This window comes from Magnolia sinica, chromosome 11 (genome assembly GCF_029962835.1).
Source record: "Magnolia sinica isolate HGM2019 chromosome 11, MsV1, whole genome shotgun sequence".
NCBI lineage: Eukaryota > Viridiplantae > Streptophyta > Magnoliopsida > Magnoliales > Magnoliaceae > Magnolia > Magnolia sinica.
Genome location: NC_080583.1, coordinates 84616436 through 84641656, shown reverse-complemented (window position 1 = coordinate 84641656; position 25221 = coordinate 84616436). Strand labels below are relative to the sequence as shown.

The 25221-nt window shown below is 40.0% G+C and overlaps 2 protein-coding genes across 7 annotated transcripts; both read left to right on the top strand.

Moving 5' to 3' along the window:
* The first annotated feature begins 568 nt into the window (after window positions 1–568).
* Window positions 569–8413, top strand: LOC131219590 (uncharacterized). Of its 3 annotated transcripts, none has more exons than XM_058214819.1 (11): window positions 569–680; window positions 2028–2298; window positions 2952–3164; window positions 3545–3625; window positions 3727–3813; window positions 4293–4388; window positions 4560–4613; window positions 5235–6244; window positions 6362–6410; window positions 7148–7187; window positions 7724–8413. In XM_058214819.1, exons 2-11 carry the CDS (start codon window positions 2056–2058, stop codon window positions 7870–7872), a joined length of 2022 nt encoding a protein of 673 aa, XP_058070802.1. In that variant the 5' UTR covers window positions 569–680; window positions 2028–2055; the 3' UTR covers window positions 7873–8413. The 3 variants fall into 3 exon arrangements, with proteins under 3 accessions (XP_058070802.1, XP_058070803.1, XP_058070804.1); XM_058214820.1 differs by having other exon boundaries at window positions 662–680; window positions 2043–2298; XM_058214821.1 differs by lacking the exon at window positions 569–680 and having other exon boundaries at window positions 2035–2227.
* Window positions 8414–10901: 2488 nt separating this feature from the next.
* LOC131219589 (grpE protein homolog 2, mitochondrial-like) lies at window positions 10902–24190 on the top strand. 4 transcript variants are annotated; one of them, XR_009158255.1, is made up of 6 exons: window positions 10902–11168; window positions 16859–17353; window positions 17483–17650; window positions 20777–20905; window positions 22003–22211; window positions 23919–24190. XR_009158255.1 is itself a non-coding variant. In XM_058214818.1 (6 exons), exons 1-6 carry the CDS (start codon window positions 10917–10919, stop codon window positions 22099–22101), a joined length of 1074 nt encoding a protein of 357 aa, XP_058070801.1. In that variant the 5' UTR covers window positions 10902–10916; the 3' UTR covers window positions 22102–22367. The 4 variants fall into 4 exon arrangements, 2 of the variants coding, with proteins under 2 accessions (XP_058070801.1, XP_058070800.1); XR_009158254.1 differs by having other exon boundaries at window positions 22003–22228; XM_058214818.1 differs by lacking the exon at window positions 23919–24190 and having other exon boundaries at window positions 16859–17096; window positions 17166–17353; window positions 22003–22367.
* Window positions 24191–25221: the final 1031 nt, after the last annotated feature.

The window sequence follows — 25221 nt, the reverse complement described above, 5'->3', positions numbered from 1 at the left end:
AGTTTTTTACTTGGGTGGGGATTAGGTGAGTCGGGGTGACAGCTTAGTGGGTGAGTCACTCACCGTGGGGCCCACCTAGAAATATTTAATAGATATCCACTCCGTCCATTCGTTTTGAAAGCATATTTTAGTCGATGAAACAGAAAATGAACAGATATAAGTCTCAGGTGGACCCACCACAAGAAAGAGCAGTGATTGATCATTAAAACCTTTTTTGGCCCCCATAAGTTTTGGATGAAGCTGATATTCGTGTTTTCCCTTCATCTAGACCTGCGTAACCTTATAATTAAGTTGGATCGTAAGCAAACATTACAGCGGATCCTAGGAAGTTTTTAATGGTGAGTGTTTAATCACCACTTTTTTCAGTAGTGTGGTCCATTGAGATTTGTATCAACTTCATTTTTGAAAAATTGCAGAAAAATGAGCTATAAAATCTTATGGATGGAGTTGATATAAATATATTTAATCTAGGTGGGCCCCACTGTCAGGGATCACGCACTAAGCTGTTACAACGGGTTCATGTAAGCCGCGGCCTTTGACTGCGTGTGTATGAACCATCATAGTCTACCAGACTATCAACGTTTTCTCTCCTCTATAAATTTCGACCGCGGGCTTTTTCGTGGTAGGTCCAACGCTTCGCAATATCTCTCTCTCTCGCTTTCATTCACAACTACGACAAGGTAAATCCTCCGAAATCTCGATCTTTATTTTTTTTTTAATAATCCAAATGCCTATATCTGTAGCCGAAATTTCATCTATAATTTATTGATGTTGTAATTGCTGGTTTAGATTGGGTTCTATAGGAGTTTATTAGCATCTGGGCGTTTTTCTAGGATGTATGTGGCATGGAAATTGAGGGATTATTTACTTCTATTGTAATTAATTTTAATTTTGGGTTGTTTGTGTTGCTGTTTCTTTGAATTTTGATGGATTCCCATAATTTTCTTCTTTTTTTCGTGATTTCTTTTAGTGGGTTTGGTTTGGAATGATATGTGAGCATTCGATTAATGTGCCGGAAGAGGGAATTTTCTGTAAATATGTGTGTGTGTGTGTGTGTGTGTGTGTGTGTGTGTGTGTGTCTGGTGGGGAAAGATGAGGGATACACTTCCTATTTTGGCCACACCATCCTTCTATGTCCATATGATTTAATTGGAAATGGAAACCATCCAACTTTAAATCCCCACCAGCAATATGATACAGCCCAAGGAGGGGGCATATTTATTGATTGGTAGAAGTTAGGAAATAACGAAGTATTAACTGAATCTAACTACTGGGACTGGTAATTAAATGCTTGCATTCATTTCTTAGCTCATGAAGTTTTGGTTGGTTTCAATGAATCAAAGCTAACTGAACTGGGAATTGTTTTGCTTTGAACTGATTAACAACTCATCTTCTTATAAAGTGAATCGGGTGAACTGATACAGCCTATATCATGCTTATTGCTGGAAAAACTGGCAAGGTTGATTTTACCCATTCCTTATTGTTAGGTGTTTTGACTAATTTGAACTTCTTATATAAAGGCCACATGGCTGGCTTTATGTTTACCCGGAATTCTTATGGAGCATTGAGCATACATACTTGTACAAGGCAGGTCATGTACATGCCATCACAGGTGCAGTATCCCATCCATCTATCATGCAGGTTTTGACTTGTAGATTACTCACCCAAAAATAGGTCTGGTCCGTTCAGCAGGTGGGCCACAAAGTTATTCAATGGGTTTGAAAGTTTTGGCCAAGTTTTTTCAGCCATACATTTGTTTTGTGTACTGTGACCCACTTGACAAGTGGAGCAATTCATTCTTGGACGAAAGCATCTACATAGTGGTGCCCCTTTGATCAATGGATTGTGTGCCATGCTACCGGCTACTGGCACATGTATGGAATGTACAGTTGTACACGGTCTTCCCCATACACGAATGTGGGAAAGCTTGCTGTTATAGCTCTTTACGCTACAGTTCACAAAACTTCAAGAGAATACTTGTACCCAAAAAAAAAAAAACAAACTCAGTTTTATCCTTCATCATGCAGTCTGTACCTTCATAGAATCAAGTAGAATATGGAAGAGCTGCATAGTATACTCAATATCGTGGTCACTTGGAGGGGGAAGCAGCTGAATGTGGAGATAGATTCAAACTCTACTTGCAAGGAGTTTGGGTGCAAGCTACAGAAGCTGACTAATGTCCAGCCTGAAACAATGCGGCTACTTGTTCCGCGATCTACTGATAAAGGTTCCAAACTGCTTACTCCTTTCTCGGATGAACACTCTAGTTTAAGTTTGCAAGAAGCTGCTATTGTTGAGGTAAAAGCTGATTATCTATTGCATTAGTGTGATACAAACTGTATTCTATTTTGTCTTAGGCAGTATATCCCAATTTGTATTTGTTTTGTTAGTCCACATATACCTCTACCCCCACGTATGTGGGACATCTGGCCACGCATCAGGTGGGTCCCATTGAATAGATTCACTGGCCCAAAAAGCCAGGTCGATCCATTCATCAGGTGGGCCTTGTGGGTGTATTGAATGTGGGTCGTTGGCAATATTTGTAGAGTCAAAACTGTTTTTGAGTACGTACCGCCTACCTGATTTCTTGACCATCTTGACTCGACCTGATGAATGGCTTGGATATTCACACAAATGTGGGATATGTGTGTGGGCTTAGAGAAAGTATTGCTATAACTTGAGATATCAAAATCAAGGTGGAATCCAGTAAAGCAAGCTTTGGCTATGGAAAGCATACCTCTAACATTCTTGTCATGCACCAACAACTGGTCATCTATACATACAAAGGGGCCATCTTAAGCACTTGCAAATATGCCATCTTAAGCATTGTCTCTTTTAGATATGTGATTCTTTGGCTCATCATTCATATTTATATCTTGCAGGCGTGCTGGCATAGCCTCTCTTATTTGAACATGAAAGCTATTGTTTACTTGTTCTTCTTTCTGTGGCAGGGGAAGCCTATTAGAATGATGGGAGTGTTCAAAGATGAAATTGAAGAGGTTTCACAAAATAGTTTGAAGCCAGACCTGAGGATAGCTGGATTCGATGAAGAGGAGAAGAGATTAAGGCAGAGATTGTTATCTGGGCCCCAAAAATCTCTGAAACTTCCTCAAGGGACCTACATTTTCTGTGATTTTCGCACGCTTCACATTCCTGGCATTGAGGTTTGATTAATCTTTGCTTATTCTTTGTTTTGTTAGTGGACTATGGAGTGTTGGGATTGTGGGACAATTCATGACTGAGATGTTAGGGTGTTTGGGTCCGCATTTTGGATTCTATTGCAATTCTTAGTCTGATAAAGTGGAGATAACTTTCCTTCTCAGTGTTACCAGGTGTCTGGCACCAAATTGTAATTATGTTACTTTCAAGTTGGCATAGGCCATATGGTGGGGTCTGCCTGCCCCTGGATCATGCATGCGTGTCCCACATGTTCCTGGAAATTCCATTTGCAGGGCTCGTGGCATGATGCTGTTTGAGTATATGTTCTTGTCCTGTTGTTTCTGTTGATTTATTGTTTATTACTTTTCTTCTTCTTTCTTAACAGCTGAACCCTCCAGCTTCCGAGGCATTGAAAAGAATGCATATGCTTGCCAGTGATCCAGGAATCATTGCTATCATGAATAAGGTATAAAAAGTTCATTGCTTCATGTAATACTGCAGCCTACCTTCATTTATTGTATCCAACAACATTTCTCTTTTCTTTTCTTTTTTTCCTGCTTCTTTAAGCATCGGTGGCGGGTAGGAATTATGACCGAAATGGCACCTGTGGGATATGTTGGCATTAGTCCTAAATGCATTCTCGGTTTCAACAAGGTAATGATCTAGTTATACTGTTTAGCAATAATAATAATAATAATAAAAATAAAAGAGTAGATGAATGTGCACAGAGGAATTGTACTTGAAAGTTGAAACCTGCCAATGCTTGCCAACGTGGTATTGGTGGGCAAGACCTGGGCATCTCTTCATTTTGGCAGGACATGTAGATTATATATATAAAAAAGATGGTTAAAATGGATGACCAGCTCTCCACATCCACATTCAATAAATGTTGTCCCAGCTGCGGAGTGGTACATAGTTTGGGCTTGGGCACTCCTCCCACGGGGCCCTCCTGACAAATGCACAGGATCTCTCATAGTTGTGCCACATTGCATGTTTGAGGTGTTAGTGTGCGGCCTTTGCTGATGGGCGCTTGCGAGTAGCATTCCTCATATGCATTTTGTAAAAGCAAAGAGGGAGAATTATCCATTTTGGCTTGTTTTCTCCATTTTCATGTTCACTCTTAACTAGTACAGAATCATGGAGAAGAGATATCTCTGCGCCTTCGAACTGATGACCTTCGGGGGTTCAGGAAATATGAGAGCATCAAGAAGACATTGCTGCATGAACTCGTAAGCATTTATCTTTAATTTTTTAATTTTTTTAATCTTTTATGGATTTTCAGCGACTTCCCCGCTGCATTTGTATGTGGGTAATTGATAGTGGTTCTTGACTAGCAAGCTTTTTAAATATTTTTTTTTAAAATTATTATTTTAATTCTTGTATTGTTATGTTCATTCCAGGCCCACATGGTGTACTCTGAACATGATGCAGACTTTTATGCTCTAGACAAACAGGTAAATATGTTGTATGAATTTGCAGCTGGAGGAGGAATTATAGGGTTCCAAAAAAAAAAAACCGAAAAGGAGGGCCAAAGATTGGATGGCTAGCACACTCCAATCTAGAAAATTTAGGGCATCCCAGCCAGTGTGGGATTCATCAGATCAGCAGTGTGGACCACAGGTCCCACTTGTCTGCATTGGCCACATTAGGAGGCTACAGTGGGGCTGCAACTTGGGTTTGGGCTGACCCAACCTGATTTTGGGTTGGGTTGTCAAGGTCCTCATGTTGGGTGTGGGTTGAAATATGCCAACCCGATTTGAATTCAGGTTGGGTTTGGGAGCAGGTTCGGGACGGATTAGATCGGGTTGGAATAATCACATGTATTTGTGTCGTGTCAGGTTGTGTCAGCTTTGGTAAAATATAGGGGACTTTGGGTTAGGGACCTTGGGTTGGAATTCGGGTCAAGTTGGGTTGCGGGTTTGGTCTTCTTGAGGTTGGGTTGGGCTCTGGTTGACCCTCAACCTGACTCAACTGGCTGGAGCTTCTTTTTTTTTTTTTTTTGGGCTTTGGCCCAATAATATCATCATCTTAAAAAAATGATATTCATCGTGATGTATATTTTTTGTTTTGAACAGCTGAACAAAGAGGCAGCTAGTCTAGACTGGACGAAATCCACAGGTCACACCTTGAGTGGCATCAGGCGCACAGATGATTATGAAGAGGAGTTCCATGTTGGAACTGTTAGTACTGCTCAAAAGCTTGGTGGCCAGCCACTGAATTCATATGCAAATGCACGTGCATTGTCCGTGGAAGCTGCTTACCAGCGCTTGTTAAATGCATCGGCTAATAGTCTGGATACGGACAGGATAGACAAACAGGTGCATCTCGAACCTGATCCAGATGATAGTGAAACCAGGGTCGATAGAGAGTCTCAATCCGGCCATAAAACTGCTGGGAAGAATGACGGAAGTTTAGAATATAGAAGTTTGTTTGAGCCCAACCCAGATGTTTCTCGAACGAAAGAAAATAGTCAATTTGAGACTCCAATGGAAATCGATAGAATGCCTAGTTGTGGGTCTTCTAGCCATGAAGAATCTGATGAACCTGATCCTGATCCTGATGACTGCTTAGACCAAAACAAGATGGTGGAGCCTGATCCCGATGATTCTCAAGCAGTTGAAACTATGAAGGATGAGAGCCAACAAAAACTTGGTGAGTATCTATTTCCAGAGAAGGGCCATGAAGAACTGGATGTGGCTGATTTGAAAGAAGCCTTCTTGGATAATGGAAACAGCATGGAAGCCAATCATGATGATTCCCAAACAAAGGACATGAGGGTTGAGCCCGACCCTGATGACAATATGGACAGCTTGGTGGCTAGAGAACCCATGGCTAAAGACACTGATCCTTCTGGCAGGCAAGCTGATGAACCTGACCCAGATGATACAAAAGAGCTGGCCCCATCAAATGCTGGCTCAGCAGTGAGTAATGATTCTCCAACTTCCTACGATGCAGAACTACAAAGAATCCATGACCCTGTTGCTGATGTCTGTGCACGTCTTCAAAAAGCCATCCAGATGCTAAGATCTGAAGCAACTCCAATGGAGGCTACCTCAGCACTTCAAACACTTTCCAAGATCATTAGGTAATTTTGTCAAACTCTGATGCTTTTACCCGAGTATGAAATTCTCTCCAATCTTTTTCCGGTTTCTTACAACTTACAAGTACATGAGTGATTGACAGTTGTACATTTTGCTGATAGGAATGTGATAGAACATCCGGATGAGATGAAGTTTAGAAGACTTCGAAAGGTATTTCCTTATATAACATAATAACCATTGAATGTATTAACATTTTGCTTTTCTTTTTGGGGGGCATGCTCCGGTGGTACTGATGCCACAGTAAGCTATGGTGGTACCAGGCAGAAGTGGGTCCCATGTGATGCATTCATTACATCCTTCTGACTTAGCCAACCAAAGCTTGGCGGGGTCATTTCTCTTTGGTAAACTCCCGCTAAGAATGTCAGAGACCGCGATGGATTAGATCAAATGAGAGATAGGCATGTGATAGTGATAAAACTTCATGCAAAATTTTGAAAGCACGTTCATCAGATGCATGACCTCAAGTTACAACTGGAACCCTAATATCAGGTCTATCCAAAACTCAGGTGGGCCACACCACAAGGTGAAAGCCTATCGTTGATTTGAATAGAGGGTCCACCCGTGTAGTGTATATCCATCCCATTCATACCCATCATCTGGAGCAAGATGAAGGATGGATCAGATCAAAACTCAGGCTGTTTTGCAACTCGTGTGAGCTCCAATGCAAATCAAGGGTGGACATTCCCTCCCATCTTTTCCCATGTGCCAACCTTAGTGTTGGATCACATGGTAGTAACATGAGCTCACACACGGATCGATTGGACTCCTAGACGTCATGTAGGATCTGCCTGGTACTACTGGAGTGCCCCTCTTCTTTTTGGTGAGGTAAGCATAGCTCCCGGCTCAGTGCCTAGAAATTTACTAATAACTGTTATCTGAAAATGCAGGCGAATCCTCTATTCCAAAGAAATATAATGAATTATAAAGGTTTGTCTATACCTTTCAGTATCCTTCTTTTGATTCTATATGGGTGGGGATTATGTGATGCTTGGATTGAAAACATGTATCCCTTTCTCAGGTCCTTAGTTTGTACTAGCAGGGACCATGGCTCAGTGATATGGGCCATATTTGTCTCTGGCCCAAAAACCTCCTAGATGGTACACCATAAGGTCCCATTTGGATGCACTCATGCACCCTCCACAGGGGCTTTTGGTACCCAAATGCCATTTTGATCCAAACGGTGGTTGTTGCTGTCGGTTTGGATGCACTTTGCGAGAGTCCCCATCTCCTCTCCCTCTCGACAAAACTCTAGGAAATTTTTGGGTCGTGTCCCTTCCACAGCAGTTCCCATCAGACCACCCGTCCGGGTTGTTGCGCCATATTGCCATGGGCTGCACTAGTACAAACTAAAAACTGATGGTAACGTGTATGATGTATTTTGATCAAGGATACATTTAGTTTTAGATGGAACTTGGTTGTAGTGGGTTCTGATTGATTCGAATGCTTTGATTTCCTCTTAACAGCTGCCATGGAAGTCCTTCATGTGGTCGGTTTCCACGAAGATGTAGTATCCGACGAACTTGGGAGAGCAGAGACTTACATGGTATTGAAAAGGAATGACCCCGGCATGCTGTGGCTCGCGAAATCTTCTTTAGAGATGTGTAATGCGTAGTAGTCTGAAAATACATGAGGAATGCTCATGTTTTCAGTTGCATGAGATGCATGGCAGAGCCTTGCAGCACACATGTCAATGTGGCATATATGTGCACGATCCAGGCCATTCGTCAGGTGGGGCCCACTGCCCAAAACCTATACGTCACTCGGCAAGCTTGCCATGCATATACATTGAAAATTGGACAGATGCTCATTGATTTTTTTCCTCTCTATCCATTCGTACGACTGTGGCCTGCTGGATGAATGGACTAGTCTGATATTTGTGCACCCTACCTGATGGGCGGCCAAGATCTTCCATGCATGTGCCATGAAGCTGCCGATTCGTCATTCATCTGTACACATAGCATTCCTCAGAATACACATTGATTCACTGGTAAAAGAAACAAGCAATTGTTTAGCAAGAGGTTGAAAGAGAAGTTTGAAAAATAGCACATTGGGCTGTTACATTGTAAAAGTAAATAACACATACTTCTGTACGATTGTGATTTGAAGTGTGTATTATGTATATGTTTCAATGAAAAATCTCCATTTTCTAGCTACACTTACTGTTCTTGCTTGCAATTTTCGAAAACATTTTGGGAGCTTGTTGATCACAACCATCCATTTGGTGAGAGCCCATTCTTCAATGTTGGGGCCATGCTGAGAGCTTGCTTCAGCAGGCGGTCCCATCTACTGTGATCAGATGTGCTTTGAATGCTTCTAAACAGTTAATGGTCGACACTTACAGTGCAAATGGCTTCAAATTGCACAATTAGGACCGTTCATTGAGATTGGTTTGTAGGACGTGGATGTTGGATATCAAGCCACATTCACATTGGGCCCATGGCCATAACTATAACCATATATATGGTGGACCGGTAGAACATGTGGGTGGGATTTTCAGTGAAGTTTGAAGCCTCTTGTGTAGATATAAATCTTATTTATTATACCATATAAAGGCGCCTATGGGGGATAAGGGGGACATATTGCAATGGGATACGTTGGGATTTTAACCATTGGATTGGAGGACATTTAAATGACCTAAGTGGTTTATATGACACAGAGGGTCTTATAGGGATATGGGTAACCTTACAATGGGATATTTTGGGATTTTAGCCATTTGATTGTGGCACATTAGAACGATCCAAACAGTTTATATGATATAAAGACACTCATGCAGTTTATATGATATAAAGACATTCATGGGGACTGTGTGGAAGGATCATCCGATCTGAAAGATTGAGTGGCCAACCAACACCATACATGACCATTTTTCTGTTTCAACCGTCCATTTTTCTGTTTTAAAACTGTCCGAGTCCAAACAAGCCAGCTGAAAAGCCTTAAGCATGACATTTTATTTATTTATTTATTTATATTTATAGCAATCCAGGATATTGTGGCCACTTCCAGAAAATCCAAGCCGTCAACGAAATGACCCATATAGTGCCAACAGTAGAACTATTTCAAAATTGCAAATAATGGCCACGTCATGTGATAATACGTGTGTGCCGCATGTGAAGATGATGAGCGTCCATGGCCTAAAAGTAGGTGCAATTTGCATACTTAAGAAACTAGGGATGGCAATGGGTCGGTCTACCCAGCCCTGAAGAGCAGGGATTAGGCCATTAAAATTGGCTTGAGGGCTAAGCTAGGGCTTAAAATATAGGCACAGTGACCAACCTGGCTCAGGCCAATGATAAATAGCCCTGCCAACCCACCTTTCAAAGTACAGAGTATATAGAGTATATAGTAGACAGGCATTAGTAACATAGACTGCAATATCCGTTCAATAATGAATATGGTAATATAAAAAACTTTGATACTCTGGCAAGATAGAGTTAGGCGTCGAGTCGAGTGAATCCAGTCTGACTGAGTTAGGGTTGACTCGACTTGATCCGGTTTTGAAATAGGCTTGACCTGAACTTGACCCGACTCGGTACTGAATCCAGCATGCTTGACCCAATCTGAGTCCGGGTCTGACCTGAACTAATTCAGACCGAGTCCGACCCAGCACAAGTACCGAGTCGGGTTAGGTGTAGCGGGTATTCACTGGCCATTCAAAACCTAGCTCTCCATCAGCTACACAAAATCTCATATCTGAAACGTCATATCTGAGTTTATATATATATATATATATATATATATATATATATATATATATATATATATATATATATATATATATATATATGAGCCGAGCTTCGGATGGAGTCAAGTCAAGTCGAATTATTGGGTGACTCAAACTTGACTTGGTTTGAGTTTAGATTGGACGAAGTCAACTCGATTTGGATCGACTCACCCACTTGGTTTGTTTTGAGTCGGATCTCAACGTGTAAGACGAGTCGAGTTTGCTGAGTAGAGTCGTCTCGTGGCCAGCTCTAGTAACGGATGATACACCGGCACTTATAAACTGTCCAAATTATAGAACCTACTTAAGATGGCCAATATTATATTGATTTCCTTATTTAAGTCTACATGTACGGTGGATGATTGAGCGGGTTATACATTTGGTTGCTAAATAATCTTATTTGACTGTGTAGGAAGCATAGTGGTCCATAAATACATACCAAATGTACATGTAGCATACATGTTATGTATTTTTGACTTATAGGGCCTCCCTAGTTCAGCCCTATTCTGATGTGGTCCTTTAGGGCTAGGTCCGAGGCCGCTTTCGCCCATGAAGGCCTGGGCCAACCTAGGGCCTGGGAAGCCCAGACCATTGCCACCGCAATCAGAAACTACCAGAGAGCAGCTTTGATGCTCTGGCAGACTATAAATGGTTTTACAAAGGCACCCAGAAATTTCTTAGAAATTATATATTTTCAAAAATTAAACTGTCCAATTTATTTTTCATAGTTTGGATTTATCATGAACCAAATATTACGCTTAAACGATCATCTGAATATCGGATTTGTGACCATTTACTGGACGGTCATGAACGAAAATATCCAATGGTACTACTTCAATAATCAAGTGTCCATAAATCAGCTGTTAGGATTCCTCAATCAATCTAATCTGTTGCATTACACAATTTAATCGGTTTACTTCTAGTTAATAGACGCCATGTGTACAATTTCTAAGTGCCTGTGTATCAAGCGTCATAAGCTGCCAGAGTATCAGATACCATCCTTCGTCCATTTCAGCTTCTCTTCTTGCCGCTCTCTGTCTCCCTCTCTCTCAGAAACAGAGAAGATGGTCGTTTCTAGGGTTTTATGTCGACTTTCAAAGAACAGCCTCAGCAATTTCTGGTCCTTCGCTTCTTCTACTTCTCGTCAAGAACTGCTTCCAAATTTCTCCAAAACCTCCTTCAATGAGGTGAATCTATTCTCTTTTGAATGCCTTCTTTTCATGTATTCTATCATTTTTTGTAGGTTTTTTTTTTTCTTCTCTCTCTCTCCTTTCTGCGATTCTAGGGTTTATAAGCTTTTGTCTTTTCTTTTTTCCTTCTTATTATTTTTAAATTTCGGAAGTTTGATATCTACACCCGCCACCCGCCCTCTTTCATGGATACACTTCTCTTTCTACTGTTGGTGAATTCTATTGTAAGGTGTGGCGTTGCATTTGCAAAAGTAGAAAGAAAATGGGTGTGTCTATCAATAATCATGGATGCCAATTTCCACTCCTTTTCGGTTTTGGATTTCTCTTTGCTGGGTATGGGAGTTTTGCTAAGCCTACACACGTGTACAATCAGTTAATGCACACGCCACCGCACGCCAGCATGGCGGACAGGTGAAATGTTCAAGCCATCAATCACGGAGACCTCATCCTACCGCCCAAAGATGAAAATGGCCATTTGGTAGGTGTGCCATTATGTTAGAAAGATCGGCAGATTGTTTCACAACACATACATTTTTTCAGTTAATTGTGGCCCATGTAACGAGTGGATGACCTGGTTCTTGGGATAGGGAATCTACATGGTGGTACCCTTGTGATGAATGATTTGGATATTGCAGCTGTCCTCCATGCTAGCATATGTGGTGGCGTATGCATTAGCTGACTTGTACATGCATGGGGGCTTAGAAAAGCGCTTGGGTCGGCATGCATTTTTTCTTTATAAAAATATTTTGGGGGATGTGATTGCAGTGCAAACACATTGTAATGATTGGAATATGTGATGAAATGAATGAAAGCAGGTGTATTTATGCCTAACCTTATTACTAGTGCCACCCTCTCTTTCTATTATTGTCAGTCCAGCAGTACAACTTTGTACTATTGTATTACTGGAAGTAGAAAGAAAAGGGTGCCGCAATAAATCGCAGTGGATCTAGATGTCAATTCCCTACAAGAAGGGGTCTATATGTAGAGTCGCTCATTTATTTTGCTTCCATTCACGATATGATACTCCGGCAAAATTGATGGATCATGTCTACGGAATACATTCATCATACATCCATAGCAACATGGTGTGCTGTAAAGGCCGTTACAGGGCCGTAAAGGTAACGGTGGCAACCGTTACATGTTATGGAGTCGTAATGGCTGTAACAGTCATTATGGAAAAAAATGACCTGTAATTGTCGTTAACGGCACGTTATGTCCCCTATAGAGGCCATAATAGCACTATAATGGTCTATTACTAAACATATACAAGTTTTTTATACTTTTTAATCAACATTACGGGGTAGATATAGGTTTTTCGAGGGATTTTTTCAATAAATAAATAAATAAAAAGAGAGACCATAATGGCCGTTATGGGGCCGTAACAACCTTTATGCCCCATATTGTAAAGGTAAGAGTGGTAGCTGTTATAGCCACCGTTACCGTTACAGAACACCTTGCATAGCAACCTAAGCCGTATAGACTGCGGGCCTCACTATGGAATATGGATATGGCTTATGGCATGGCTCAAAAATTATATTGATTGGTTAATTCTAGCCATCAGATCAGTGGCTATCAAGTGATTGCTTAAAAAAGAAAAAAATGAGTGTCCATTAACATGGGCGGGTGTGCCTATTGTAATTACTTTTGGTTTTTTAGATTTCTCTTTACTGGAAGGAATATGTTTTAAATTTTTTTATAGAAATATTTTAGGGGATGTGATATCTACACCCCCTGTATTTGACAACTGTACCCATTGTGGATGCATTGTAATGATTGGCATACGTGCTGAAACAAAAGAAAAAAGAGGTGTATGATAGTGGCACCCTACCTTTCTACTCTTCCTAGTCCAATAGTATCACCGTGACTATTGTTTTACTTCAAGTCAAAACAAAAAGGGTGTTGTGATAAATTAGAGTGGGTGTGGTTGTCTATTCGCTATAAGGGGTCTATATATAGCTTGTGCATTTATTTTGTTTCCGTTCGTGACATGATACTTTGGTAGAATTGATGGATCATGCTTATGGAATACATACATCATACATTCACGGCAACTTTAGTTTTCTAAGCTGTGGGGCATCACTATGGAATATGGATATGGCATGGCCCAAAAATTACACAAATGGGCTGATTCTAGCCATCAAATGATTGCTTGAAAAGGGAAATATGATTGGAATATATGCTGAAAACAAAGGAAAAGAGGTGTTATGCCCAACCTTATTGATAGTGGCACCCTCTCTTTGTATCTCTGTAGTCCACTAGCACGATATTGTACTATTGTATTACTGGAAGTAGAAAGAAAATGGTGCTGTGATAAATTAGGGTGTAGACGTCAATTCCCAAGAAGAAGGGGTCTATGTACACTCACCCATTTATTTTTCTTCCATTCAGAACATGATACTCTGGCAGAATTGATGGATCATGCTTATGGAAAATACACGCGCTGTACATTCATGGCAGCCTAAGCTGTCTAAACTGTGGGCTTCATGCTCATACGTTTTCTGGGAAAACATGCACAAAGTGTATTCGTTTATTGTATGATACACAATTAACTTAATGAAGTTACCCTGACAACGACAAAGTACTTTTCAGATGAAACCTACTCCCTTTTCTAACTCTGATTTTGTGTAACCTCAATTATGAATTGAAAACAATTTATCTATGTCATTTGAATTGCATGTTTTATTTTTGATGTATGCATCTCAATCCCAATTCAAGGGAAGAGGATGCTAATAAAAGATCAAACAAAGGTCCGCCTCTCTTGTTTTGTTTCTAGGGAGGGAAGGAATGAATGTTTTTTTTTTTTTTTCTTCATATTTTACCCCATCGAAGAAGAGCAAAATGGAATATGGATATATCATGGTCCAATAATTACATGGATTGGGTGATTCTAGCCATCGAATTGGTTGCTATCAAGTGGTTGCTTGAAAAGGGTTTTTTTAAAGAAGATGACAGTTTCATCAAAACTGAAAAGGAAACAGCATACAAGCAGATAACAGAAGGTGATCCCATCGTCACTTAGCACCAGCCAAAGCTACAAAGAGAACAAAAACAGACCTAAATGATCCAGGCCACTCCAAAGGGAGGGCGACAAGATCCCAAACACCCAAAAACAACATTCCTCCATTACCTACAAAGCTCAGCAAGGGAAATCCCATTAAACATTGGGTGGAGGGCCCACTCAAAGGTCAAAGAGGCAATTGAACTCACAAGAGAGTCAATGGGGATGGATCTGTCCCAAAGAATTCTGACATCTATTTCCAAATGCCCAACAACAGAGCAATTGGAAATGAATTCCAGATAGTGCTGCCCATCACTGAGAATGGCCCATTTCCAGCCAGTGATCACCTCTGAAATCAGCCTGTTGAGCACCCAATGAGAAGTGAGCCCACACAGTCCTAACTATCCAACATCCTTGAATGAAAGAACTATAGCCTTTCTTGTTATGTGAATGAGACATTTAGGGGGTGGTTGGTTGCTCGTTTTTATATTTCTCAGCTTAACAATTCCCTGGTTTTAATCACAGACAAGTTGGTTGCACTTTTTAGTTTGTTTTTACATTCTTAAGGAATTCCATTTCCCAACTTCTCTTTTAAAAAACTTGCCTCAGCTTTAAGTTGGGGAATGAAACACCTGGGAAAAAGAACAGAATTTTAGACAGGTTTCCCTCGGAAACCTGGTGTATCAACCAAACAAAATTTAATATCTCCCAAGATGTACAAGGTCAACTCTAACATTTCCCAGGAAACATAAAAACTAGGAAATATTCCTAACATCCAAGCAGATTTTATAGACACTTTATGGTTTATGAATTGCTTGATGCTAAATTTAGAAGTGTTTTTATTAGAGGCCCCGATCATGATTGAGGTCCATTGCTCAGCCCATCCATTATAGGTCCACTCGGTGGCATGATTAGATGATGTGGTGTCTACCTCTGGTGACTTCTACTGTTTTTTCTTTAAAAAAGCGACTGGATTATATTAAAAAAGAAAAGGAAACAACAGGGGCTGCCGAGATGGTAGAAAACAAAAAAAAAAAAAAAAAGGACAAACTATAAGCCTAAGAACAGGAAATTAAAATCCTTGAGAGAAGAGACATTAGCAGCCCATTCGATAAGTAATTTTTTCGCCATAGAGCCCACTGCTTGAGCCGAAGATTTAGAGTTGTTGAAGCATCTGTCGTTCCTCTCCTTCCAGACCGCCCACCAGATTGCGATGATTGCCATTCTCCAAGCCCGGGATCTGATTTTACCCAACTTCAACCCATGCCAGTATGCCAGCAGATGGAAAGCGGAGGCCGGCACGCACCCGCTGATGTTAAATCTTTTAGAAAAATCCGCCCAAATGAGGGAGATGAACGGGCAGTGGACCAGCAGGTGGTCGACAGATTCCTCGCTGTTCATACAGCAAAGCCAGTTGCATGCCTTTCTTTTTCAAATTGTCGATCGTAAGGATCCGATTCTTGGATGCAAACCAGGCGAAACAGAGGAACTTGGGGGGAGCTGGGTATTTCCAGATGAATGGAGATGCTAGGGATGCAGGGGAGGGAATGGGGGCAATAACATCATACAAGGACTTAACCGAGAAGCGGGAAGATTTATCCCTCGTCCAGGTGATTCTGTCAGGCTCCCCCTGGATTGGGGACACACTAGAAAGACAGTCCAGTAAATCAGCATATTCACTAACCTCCCAATCGTGAAGGTTCCTGCAACAAGGAATGTCCCAAACAATGCCTGAAGTGGAATGAGAATAGAAGCTGGCAACAGGACTTTGGTTGTTAACGGCGAGGGGGTAAATTGATGGGAATCTGTCCTTCAGTCTCGTCTCCCCCAGCCAGAGATCTTCCCAGAAACAAATCGCGAAGCCATTCCCTAGATCGAAACCAATGTTCTCAATAACAGCTTTTTTGGACCGAAGAATATCTCTCCAAATGTGTGAAGCTCCATAAGCTGAAGAATCCTTTGTCCACCAACCCCCCGGGGAAGACTCGTATTTTCCTTTGACAATATTACACCATAAGGCTTCCGGTTCCGATCCCAACCTCCATGACCATTTACCCAAGAGGGCCCTATTCATGACTTCTACTGTAGATGGACGACAGTACAAATATCAAACTGCTTGACAATGCTAGATGTCAAATTGGCAATCTTCAAATGGAAAGTGTGAAAAAATGCCAATGGACCATGTTGATCGGATTTCCCAACTGTGTAGTAACCCATTTTTGGTAGAGCCCATCAAATGGATGTTCCGATTTCCAGATCATTCAATTTTGCAGCTGCCTGGGAGTTGGGGTATCATCAAAAGTCGGTGAAGGATATGGGGCACATAAGGCAAGATGTCCCTTTTTTATTTTATCATGTTTATGCCCTTTCGGCAGTAGCTATAATTTGTGGTTTGCAAAGACCATGTGGTACATCAATTTGGGACCACTGACCTTACACTGATTTATTGTCTGTAGGGCCCACCAGAGGGATCATACAAATGATCAGACCATGCTGCCATGTGTGCTCCATTATGAATGGACCAAGTTTTGAGCCATCAGATGCAGTTAACACAAAACATGCTCATATTGCAATGATTTCCTTAATATTACAGAATAACCTGCTGATGGTTCTTAGCTCATAAGAAAAAGATTGTGGAACAAAATTCAATGCTTTTAGTAACTTACCATGGTGTTCTATTCTATGTTAGTGGGTGCCATGCCGGACGACTCAGTTGACACATCATTCTTTCATGAGAAAAGGCATCCTTCAGCGGTTTGGTTTCTCATCATCTGCATCTCCTCAATCAAATGAAAAGGAGACTAACCAGGTTAAAGATAAACAAGGAACTGTGGTGGATAAGGATAACATTTCTCAAGATGATACTCACTTGGAGTCAACTAAGAAAACTGAAGACAGTGCAGCACCAGATCAAGCAGAATTCCCAGGTTCAAGTTCAGACCCTCAATCTGTTAAAAAGAGGAGGAGAACTAAACGAACTGCATTTTCTGATTCAGATACAGACGATGATTTGTCTATGGATGATCTAGTAAAGCTAGTGGCGGAGAAGGAAGAATTACTCAAGTTGAAACACAAGGAGGTTGAATTACTGCAAGAGAAAGTTCTTCGTAGCTATGCAGAAATGGAGAATGTCATAGAGAGGACAAGACGTGAGGCAGAAAACTCAAAAAAGTTTGCTATACAGGTTTGTTTCTTATAAAATCTAGTTTTTTCTGCATTTCTGCATGTTCATGAAATTCAGGTTTCTATTATTGTGTTTGCATATGGTGTATTTGGACCTCTTACGGTGTTTCATATTGAGATTATGCTGCAGGCCTTTGCCAAGAGCTTATTAGACGTCGCAGACAATCTTGGGAGAGCTTCCTCTATTGTGAGAGAGAGCTTTTCAAAGATTGATCAATCTAAAGACTCGGCTGGAGCTGTTCCCCTTCTAAAAACACTTTTGGAGGGTGTTGAAATGACTGAGAAGCAGCTTATAGAGGTAACTTGGTCTCTTTATCTTCTTTGATGGTCTAGGCACTGTCCCCCCCTCCACAATCATATTATAGTTGAAAAGGGATCAAAAGAGTTTCTTAAAAGCCAATTTACTACAGTTCTCAATTCTTTTTTGTTGTAATTAGTTCTGTGAAAGTTTGCTGACATTGTGGTAACTTTTCTCCATGAAACAAGATTTGCATAGAAAATAACACCCTGTAATTTGTACCATTATGCATTTCACTTGTAGCAATGGGTGAATGTGTGGAAATGGGTCTACATGTTTATGAAGACCTAGCTTTCCCTTGCAATCATGGGATTATTATTTTGTTAATAGGATTTGATGTTGGCTTTTGGATTTCATGCTATCTTGGGTGTATAGAACTATGGCAGCAGGCAACTTGGAGAAAACTTGTCACTTTATGGTCCAGCCACGTCTAGTTTCTTTTGTAAACAGTGTTCGAAATATCGGTATCGCATTATGTATCGCACCCGTGGGATACAAATATGTATCGTTTATCGCATGGGATATATCGTTTGTATCGTGTAATTTATCGCACTTTTTGGGAAACATGGGGAAACATTCGGAAAATGGTTGAATTTCTCAATGAAATTTCAAGGATTTTAAAAATACCTTAATCCACACTTTTAAACCATAACAGGTCAAAAAAGAAGTGCACATAATAGGTTTCCTTTGTATGGGTCCTAAGCCATGTGTTGTCTGACTGAACTAATGCAACTATATTCAAATTGAATGTATAACATTTAAAATGTACGTGATGATTATTTCATCAAACACTCCTAAATACTTCGAAATTATTCTCAATTGACAATTGGTTGAAGGAAAATTTCGAAATAAAAATAATATTTTTTAAAAAAATTTAAATTAAAAATGATTTTTTATTTTCTGAAAATTGACAGGGACTTGACGAATCAGTAGATCAGCTCTCATACATGCTTGATTTCATGTTTGGAGTGCGAAATTGCAATCAATTTGGGAGAAATTGGGGAAATTTCAAATTTTCTCCAATTTTCCCCAAATCGGACCACTTACACTCAAAATTTGAAATTAGAGTGTATGTGATGATCATTTCATCGAAGAATCATGTTCTAAATACTTCGAAACTAGTCTCAAAGGACAGCTGGTTGAAGTAAAATTTTGAAAAAAAAAACATGGAGAACATGAAGAAGCAATGGATATCGAAAAGCTCCAACTCAATGACTTTTCATGCAAAACATGAAGAACCAATGACTTTGTAACCATTTGACACTGATTTAACATAATTTCAACAAAAAAAGGGACCGGAAATTGAAAATGCTCACCAGATCGAACGTGTGGGATATATCGGCACTACTTGTGCATTTCGTATTGCACAGGTGGAATACAAGATATATCGTGGGATATATTGGCCAATATCATCAATATTTAAAACATTGTTTGTAAGCATCAGGGGTGCATAGAACTATACTGACAACTTAGACAAACCTAGTCACAGTGTTTTAAGTATCGATGATATCGGCCGATATATCCCACGATATATCTTGTATCCCACCTGTGCGATACGAAACACACAAGTAGTGGGGTATATCCCACATGTTCGATATGGCGAGCATTTTCAATTTTCGATCCTTCCCCCCCCCCCTCTGTAAATCATGTTAAATTGGTGTTAAATTGTTACAAATCAATGATCTTTCATGTTTTGTATGAAAAATCATGGATTGGGAGCTTCGATTTCGAGATTTGGAGGAGATTGGCCGAGTTGCGAAAAATTGAAAAAAAATCAAAATTTCTCAATTTCTTGCAAATCGGTTGCAACTTTTGTGTCTAAACATAAAATCAAACATGTGTATGTAATGTAATCTAGTGATTCTTTCATTGCTTTTGAATGTATTGCTTGTGTTTCCACACGTCATCTTACATTTATAAATTATATGAATATAATTTGAATATACTTGCATCAATTCAATTAGACAACGCATAGATTAGGACCCCATACAAAGAAAACCTATTATGTGCACTTGTTTTTTGTAATGGTTTGATTTATAAGTGTGTATTGATGTCCTTTTTAACAATCAATGAAGTTTCATTGAAAAATTCGACCAATTTCCTGATGTTTCCAACAACAGCGATACATTACACGATACAACCGATATATCCCATGCGATAACCGATATGTATCCGTATCCCAAGGGTGCGATATGTAACGCGATACTGATATTTCGAACACTGCCTAGTCACTTGATGGGTGCAGCCACTTCCAGGTTTTTTTTTTTTAGCATATTAGCACTTTAGCAGTCAAATTTAGACATCACAGGGTATTCAACGTGCCCCATGCTAGTGGTGCTTTCGGCTATGGGACTCTAGGCATCTAGGGTTTATCACTCCACTGCTTTGCCTAGCAGCATGATGCATTGTTTGTTACAGTCAGCAGCTGCCTACTTAACCGACATTAGTTGATCAGTGCTTTTATGGCTTTTAATTTGGATATAGATTCTTTTAAGTTTGTTTTTCCTTCTTGGAAGTATTTGTGGATGAGATCTTGCTGTTCCACATGAAGTTGCTCTTACCAAATTTGCCTCCTATTCTCTACTGCATTTTCAAAGTTTCATCTGTGTCTCCACCAAAGATAAGTTATCTTCTAAATGCATGCATTACAAATTTGGCATGCATGCACTAGCTGTTGTAGCTGAGCCCATTCAAAAATTTACTTTATAGGAATTGTCTCTGTTATATGCTGCATCACTGCCTTATGAAGTTTGAATGCTTTCTGGATGGCACATTATAAGTTCTAAGCCCCTTACATTCAACAGACTTGTCCTTTTCTTTACATTCCTTTCCATGATTGATTCTTCTGAAAGCAACAAGTTTGTGTATGTTTGCTGGTAGAAATCACGTCCTACTCAAATCTTTCTGTATACTGGTAGTGTCAAATACATCTCAGTTGACGTTTTCTTTTATTATTGTTGTTGTTATCTTCATTGGTTGTTGTTGTTGTTGTTGTTGTCGTTGGTTCTCCTTAACCGAATACATTTCTAGTTTTTTCATATATTATTATTGTTGGGATTCTGCAATGATGTCATAAGTAATTTACGGAGTTCATTTGTAGCTTAAAGATACGGAAACTGCTTTCAGGTATTTAGAAAGTTCGGAGTGGAGAAATTCAATCCTATTAATGAACAGTTTGATCCAAATAGACACTATGCGGTTTTCCAAGTACCTGATGCTTCAAAGCCACCTGGCACAGTTGCTGCTGTTCTGAAGGTATGAACTTGATATGTTAATGTTGCTTCAAATAATTATATCAGTACTCTTCTCAGTCGGATATGCATTATTGTTTTTGATAAATGATAACTAGGGGGTAAGGGACATGCGACACATGTAGGGAGAGGAAAAAGGAGAGACGATTAGGGCAGAGAGGAAACAGGAGAGAAACAGAGGGAAAGGGTGAGGCTACATGCACGTGTGTAGACTCACAGAGAGATGGGTTCGGTGGTCGATGACTCATCCCAACTTTTTGCATTTTGTGGGCCATTCTAGATACTTTTTTCCATGATTTTGTCCCATGTCCTTACATGGGCTAGTGCAATGGATTTATGGATTGGATGTCACACATGCATCGTGGTGGGCCCATAGAATTCTGTCACATGAGCTTCTAAACCACGCCTCGGCTGCAGGCTAGTGAGGTGTGGCTACTTGCAAGGGTTTTATCTTAAATTACATAAATACCCTTCCTTTTGGCGAAAATCCTTCCAATATTTCTTGGAGCTTTAACAGCTCCTAAAACTAATTGTTAGGGAATGTTGACTACATTCCAACTCCTTTTTCTTTTGCTCTCTGGGCATTGCTTCAGCAATGTTGTGGAGGGAGTAGACCTGGTTATTAGCAAAGTTAGAGGCCTTGTTAAAGATTGGTCTGTCTTTGTTAAAGCTATTTCGTACGATCTTTGAGAGTGCCCCACATCCTCTTCTCCTCCTTTTCATGTAGCCCACATGGAAGATTTAGCATTAGGGAGCCCGTGTGACAAAGGCTCTGAATCTGTAACATCCACTCCGTACATATATTGTGCCAGATCATGTTAGGATGTTGGCCCAAAAAACAAGGCTGATCTAAAGCTGGAGTAGGTCACAGACTTACAGCACCAGAAAAACTGGGCATGGATCACCCACCATCAAAACTCTTCTATCTTTCCGTTTAGCCCACTTTTGTGCAGCGGCATCCTCTCTCCATGTGCTCTGTACTTGCCATACCCCTAGTTTACAGTTGCATTAGACGTAATGAGATATAAAAAGTGCTTCAAGTGATTTTCAATAATTAATAAATGGTATTTCTGTTCTCCCTGCATGTGTTTGTGGCTGCAGTCTGGATACATGCTCTATGACCGCGTTCTTCGGCCAGCTGAAGTTGGCGTTACTGTGGCTTTAAATGACGGGGTGCCTGACCAAAGTTCCAAAGCATGAAGCCAGAAAATCTTGAGCCAGAATACTAGTTTCATTCAGTTGAAAATCTGTATAATTGTGTGAAAGGTAGAAGAAAGAGAGTTATTTAAAGAGTTGGATGCTGTGATGAGGCTAGGAGGAAACACTGGTAACAAAAATTTTGCCTTAACAGGTAGATTTTATTCATTATTTATATTTCAGCAGATGCATCTGAAGCAATAATTACCTAAATTGCCGTTTGACAATCACCCTATGTTTTCTATTCCAAAGCCTCCAGTAACCCACAATCGTATCTCTATTCTTACTGATAAAAAATTATGGTTCTATACTCCTAGTTTACATTAAGTTCTAACCTAAGAGAGGGGATTTGGTGAGACCCCGGACTCACCCAAGACAGTGTGGCCCTCACTGTGGGTTTACTGTGGGGCCCACCTTGATGTATGTATTTCCATATCATTTTGGGGCATTATCCCCAAAATGAAGCAGATCCAATTATTAGGTGGACCATACCATAAGAAACAGTAGTGATTGACCATTAATGGGCCACAAGTTTTGGATCAAGCTGATATTTGATTTTTTTTTTTTTTCCTCTTAATTTAGGCTTTATGTGACCTTATCAATAGATTGGATGGTAAATAAACACTGCAAGAACATTTACGGTGCCACCTAAGAAGTTTTAAATGGTAGGATGGTCAATCACCACGGTTTCTTATGGTATGGTCCACCTGAGAATGGGATCTGCTTCATTTTTGGGATAATGCCCTAAATTATATGTAAAAACGGATGGAAGGCGTGGATACATAATACATACATCAAGGTGGCCCCACCGTCAGGGGTGGAGCCAGATTTTCTTCCAGGGCGAGGCGCAAGCATGAAGCAATGGTCAAAAGTCTAATGCAACAAATAGGGCACCTCCCCAATAAACAAAATACTTTACAAAAAGTAAAGTTGTATTAATATAAATAATTACACATTAATTACCCATAAAAGAGGATTCTCAAAGATAAAATAAAAAAGTCATTTCTCAATTCTAATGGAAGATTTTTCACAGTTGTCTACTACCAGTTATCATATTTTGAAAACGTTGCACGAGAGTCTCATTATCAATGCTATTAACAATGTATTTTTCAATGTGTGTTTCATCCATGTTGTCCATCCATTTTTCCACTTCATTTTAGGGCATGGTCTCAAAACTTGTGCATATCCAAAGCTCTGGTGGACCACACCTCATGAAACAGTGGGGATTTAATTCCTAAATGTTGGAAAAAAAAAAAGTTCAGGGAATAGTTTCACCTCAAATGGAGGCGAGTACACCCTATTGTCATTAAAAACAAAATGGCAAGCACCTGGACCTATAATAATATTATTAATCTTTTACATTAAAATTGAAATTATATCTATTCATACATAAAACTATAATTTATATAACTAGTGCATGTACCGACTGACCCACATAGTCCTACCCTTGCAGTACCACCATTGTGTGCCTATTCCCATACCACGTAGTGGAATGACCTGCTGTCCAGGCAAACGTTGATCTGAAAGATAATTCAGCTGCAGTGATTTTTCAACAAAGCCTTTAAAAAAATAAATAAATAAATAAAATTATTGAAACAATGATAATATTATAAAAGAGCTGAAGCCAAAATTTACAAATGGCTCAGAAACTAAGCCTATATTATTGGCTAGCAACATGTAAAAGAGTCGTGTAAGTCCTCAGAAATAAATTGGTAGCGGAACCAATTGACCTAGTGTTTGGTTAGCTTGCAAAACAGAACAGTCGCCAAATTATAGGAATGCATGCTTTTTATTTTTAAGTTGGAAATGTTTCTTTGCAGGAATGACAAGCATAGTTGCGTGAGATGCGCGGGTCTTCTGCAGCAGCAATGTGCCACACTCACCAGATGAGGAACATTCAACAATGGCTGTCCTCATAAATATGCCGTGTCCTAAAAATCAGCACCCACTAATTGAATTTTTTTTCACCGGAGGTTCCCTCGAATGCTCCGATACATGTATCCTATACACATATACCAATGTATTGCAAATTTGCAATATGGTACGCCAGTACATCAACCGTTCAATCTGGGTTATCTTCTAATGATCCAAACCATTTGCACAGTATCAATTGTATGATGGATGGACTAACAAATGAAATCTTTTATTTGGATTATTTTAACCCTTTGAAAATCTGGTTTTTTTTGCTTTGAAAATGGACCGTCTCCATAACCTTTGTATAATAATCAAAGGGTTGAATCTTTAAGTCTGAGAGATTTTTTTTTGGGCCACTCGAGCAAACCTCTACCACTGATCAATTTCGTTCGGACTGTCCATTTCTTTTTGTTATGTGGGCCCCACTTAAGGAGAATATGGGCCGGATCTTGGGTTGATCCATCGGTAGTGGGGCGTAGTTGATGAACAGTTTGGATCTCTCAGTCATGTACATGCGACAATGCAGACACAACTATCCCCAGCAGAAGTCCGAAATTTCCTCTTCAATCTTTTCCTTCCAAGTTAAAAGTCACCCAATCATCACAAGCAATGCGGAGAGAGTAAATACAGCAACTGTCTAATTCGTATAGAAAGAATTTCATAGAGAAAACCATGGACAAGCATCATTAATGGACAGCATCTACAGATTTAATGCTGGTTAGGGTCATGCATCAACCGGTGCCAGTTTTCTTCATTCTTGTGGATGCATCATACAGCCCTAGCCACCAGCTTTCTTCAGCTTTGCAGAGCGAATGGTTGATAGTCGTTGGTGACTTTTGTTTCTACCATTAGCGTTAAAGGCCATTTATCAGATTAGGTACAATCAGTCCATCCTTATTTTTAGCCATTGTCTACCTACAATAGAAACCACTAGATGGATGGACAGTCCTAAATAATATGCCCCCCCACCTTTGTCTACTGTGGAGAGAGGGCTGTATCATATTCCGGCTCTACCAGCAATGGTTACACATTTATTTAACAGATAAAAGACAAAAGATTGATTAGTTGGGCTCTTCCAGTCAAAAAAACATCTGGGTCATGGTCCATTCAATAGTTCAGGTATAGCAAATAATGGACCCCACTTGTACAAATTGACAGGAGCATGATTTGCAAGGGCAAATGCATAAACCATGGTTGAAAGACCTGGGA

Excerpts from the sequence above, each read along its gene's own strand:
- LOC131219590 (XM_058214819.1), top strand. The coding sequence starts at position 2,056 with ATGGAAGAGCTGCATAGTATACTCAATATCGTGGTCACTTGGAGGGGG. Across the intron at positions 3,814-4,292 it reads GCATTCTCGGTTTCAACAAG|AATCATGGAGAAGAGATATC; the intron begins GTAATGATCTAG and ends TAACTAGTACAG. Across the intron at positions 7,188-7,723 it reads AAATATAATGAATTATAAAG|CTGCCATGGAAGTCCTTCAT; the intron begins GTTTGTCTATAC and ends TCCTCTTAACAG.
- LOC131219589 (XM_058214817.1), top strand. The coding sequence starts at position 10,917 with ATGTGTACAATTTCTAAGTGCCTGTGTATCAAGCGTCATAAGCTGCCA. Across the intron at positions 11,169-16,858 it reads CCAAAACCTCCTTCAATGAG|TGGGTGCCATGCCGGACGAC; the intron begins GTGAATCTATTC and ends ATTCTATGTTAG. Across the intron at positions 20,906-22,002 it reads CAGTTGCTGCTGTTCTGAAG|TCTGGATACATGCTCTATGA; the intron begins GTATGAACTTGA and ends TTGTGGCTGCAG.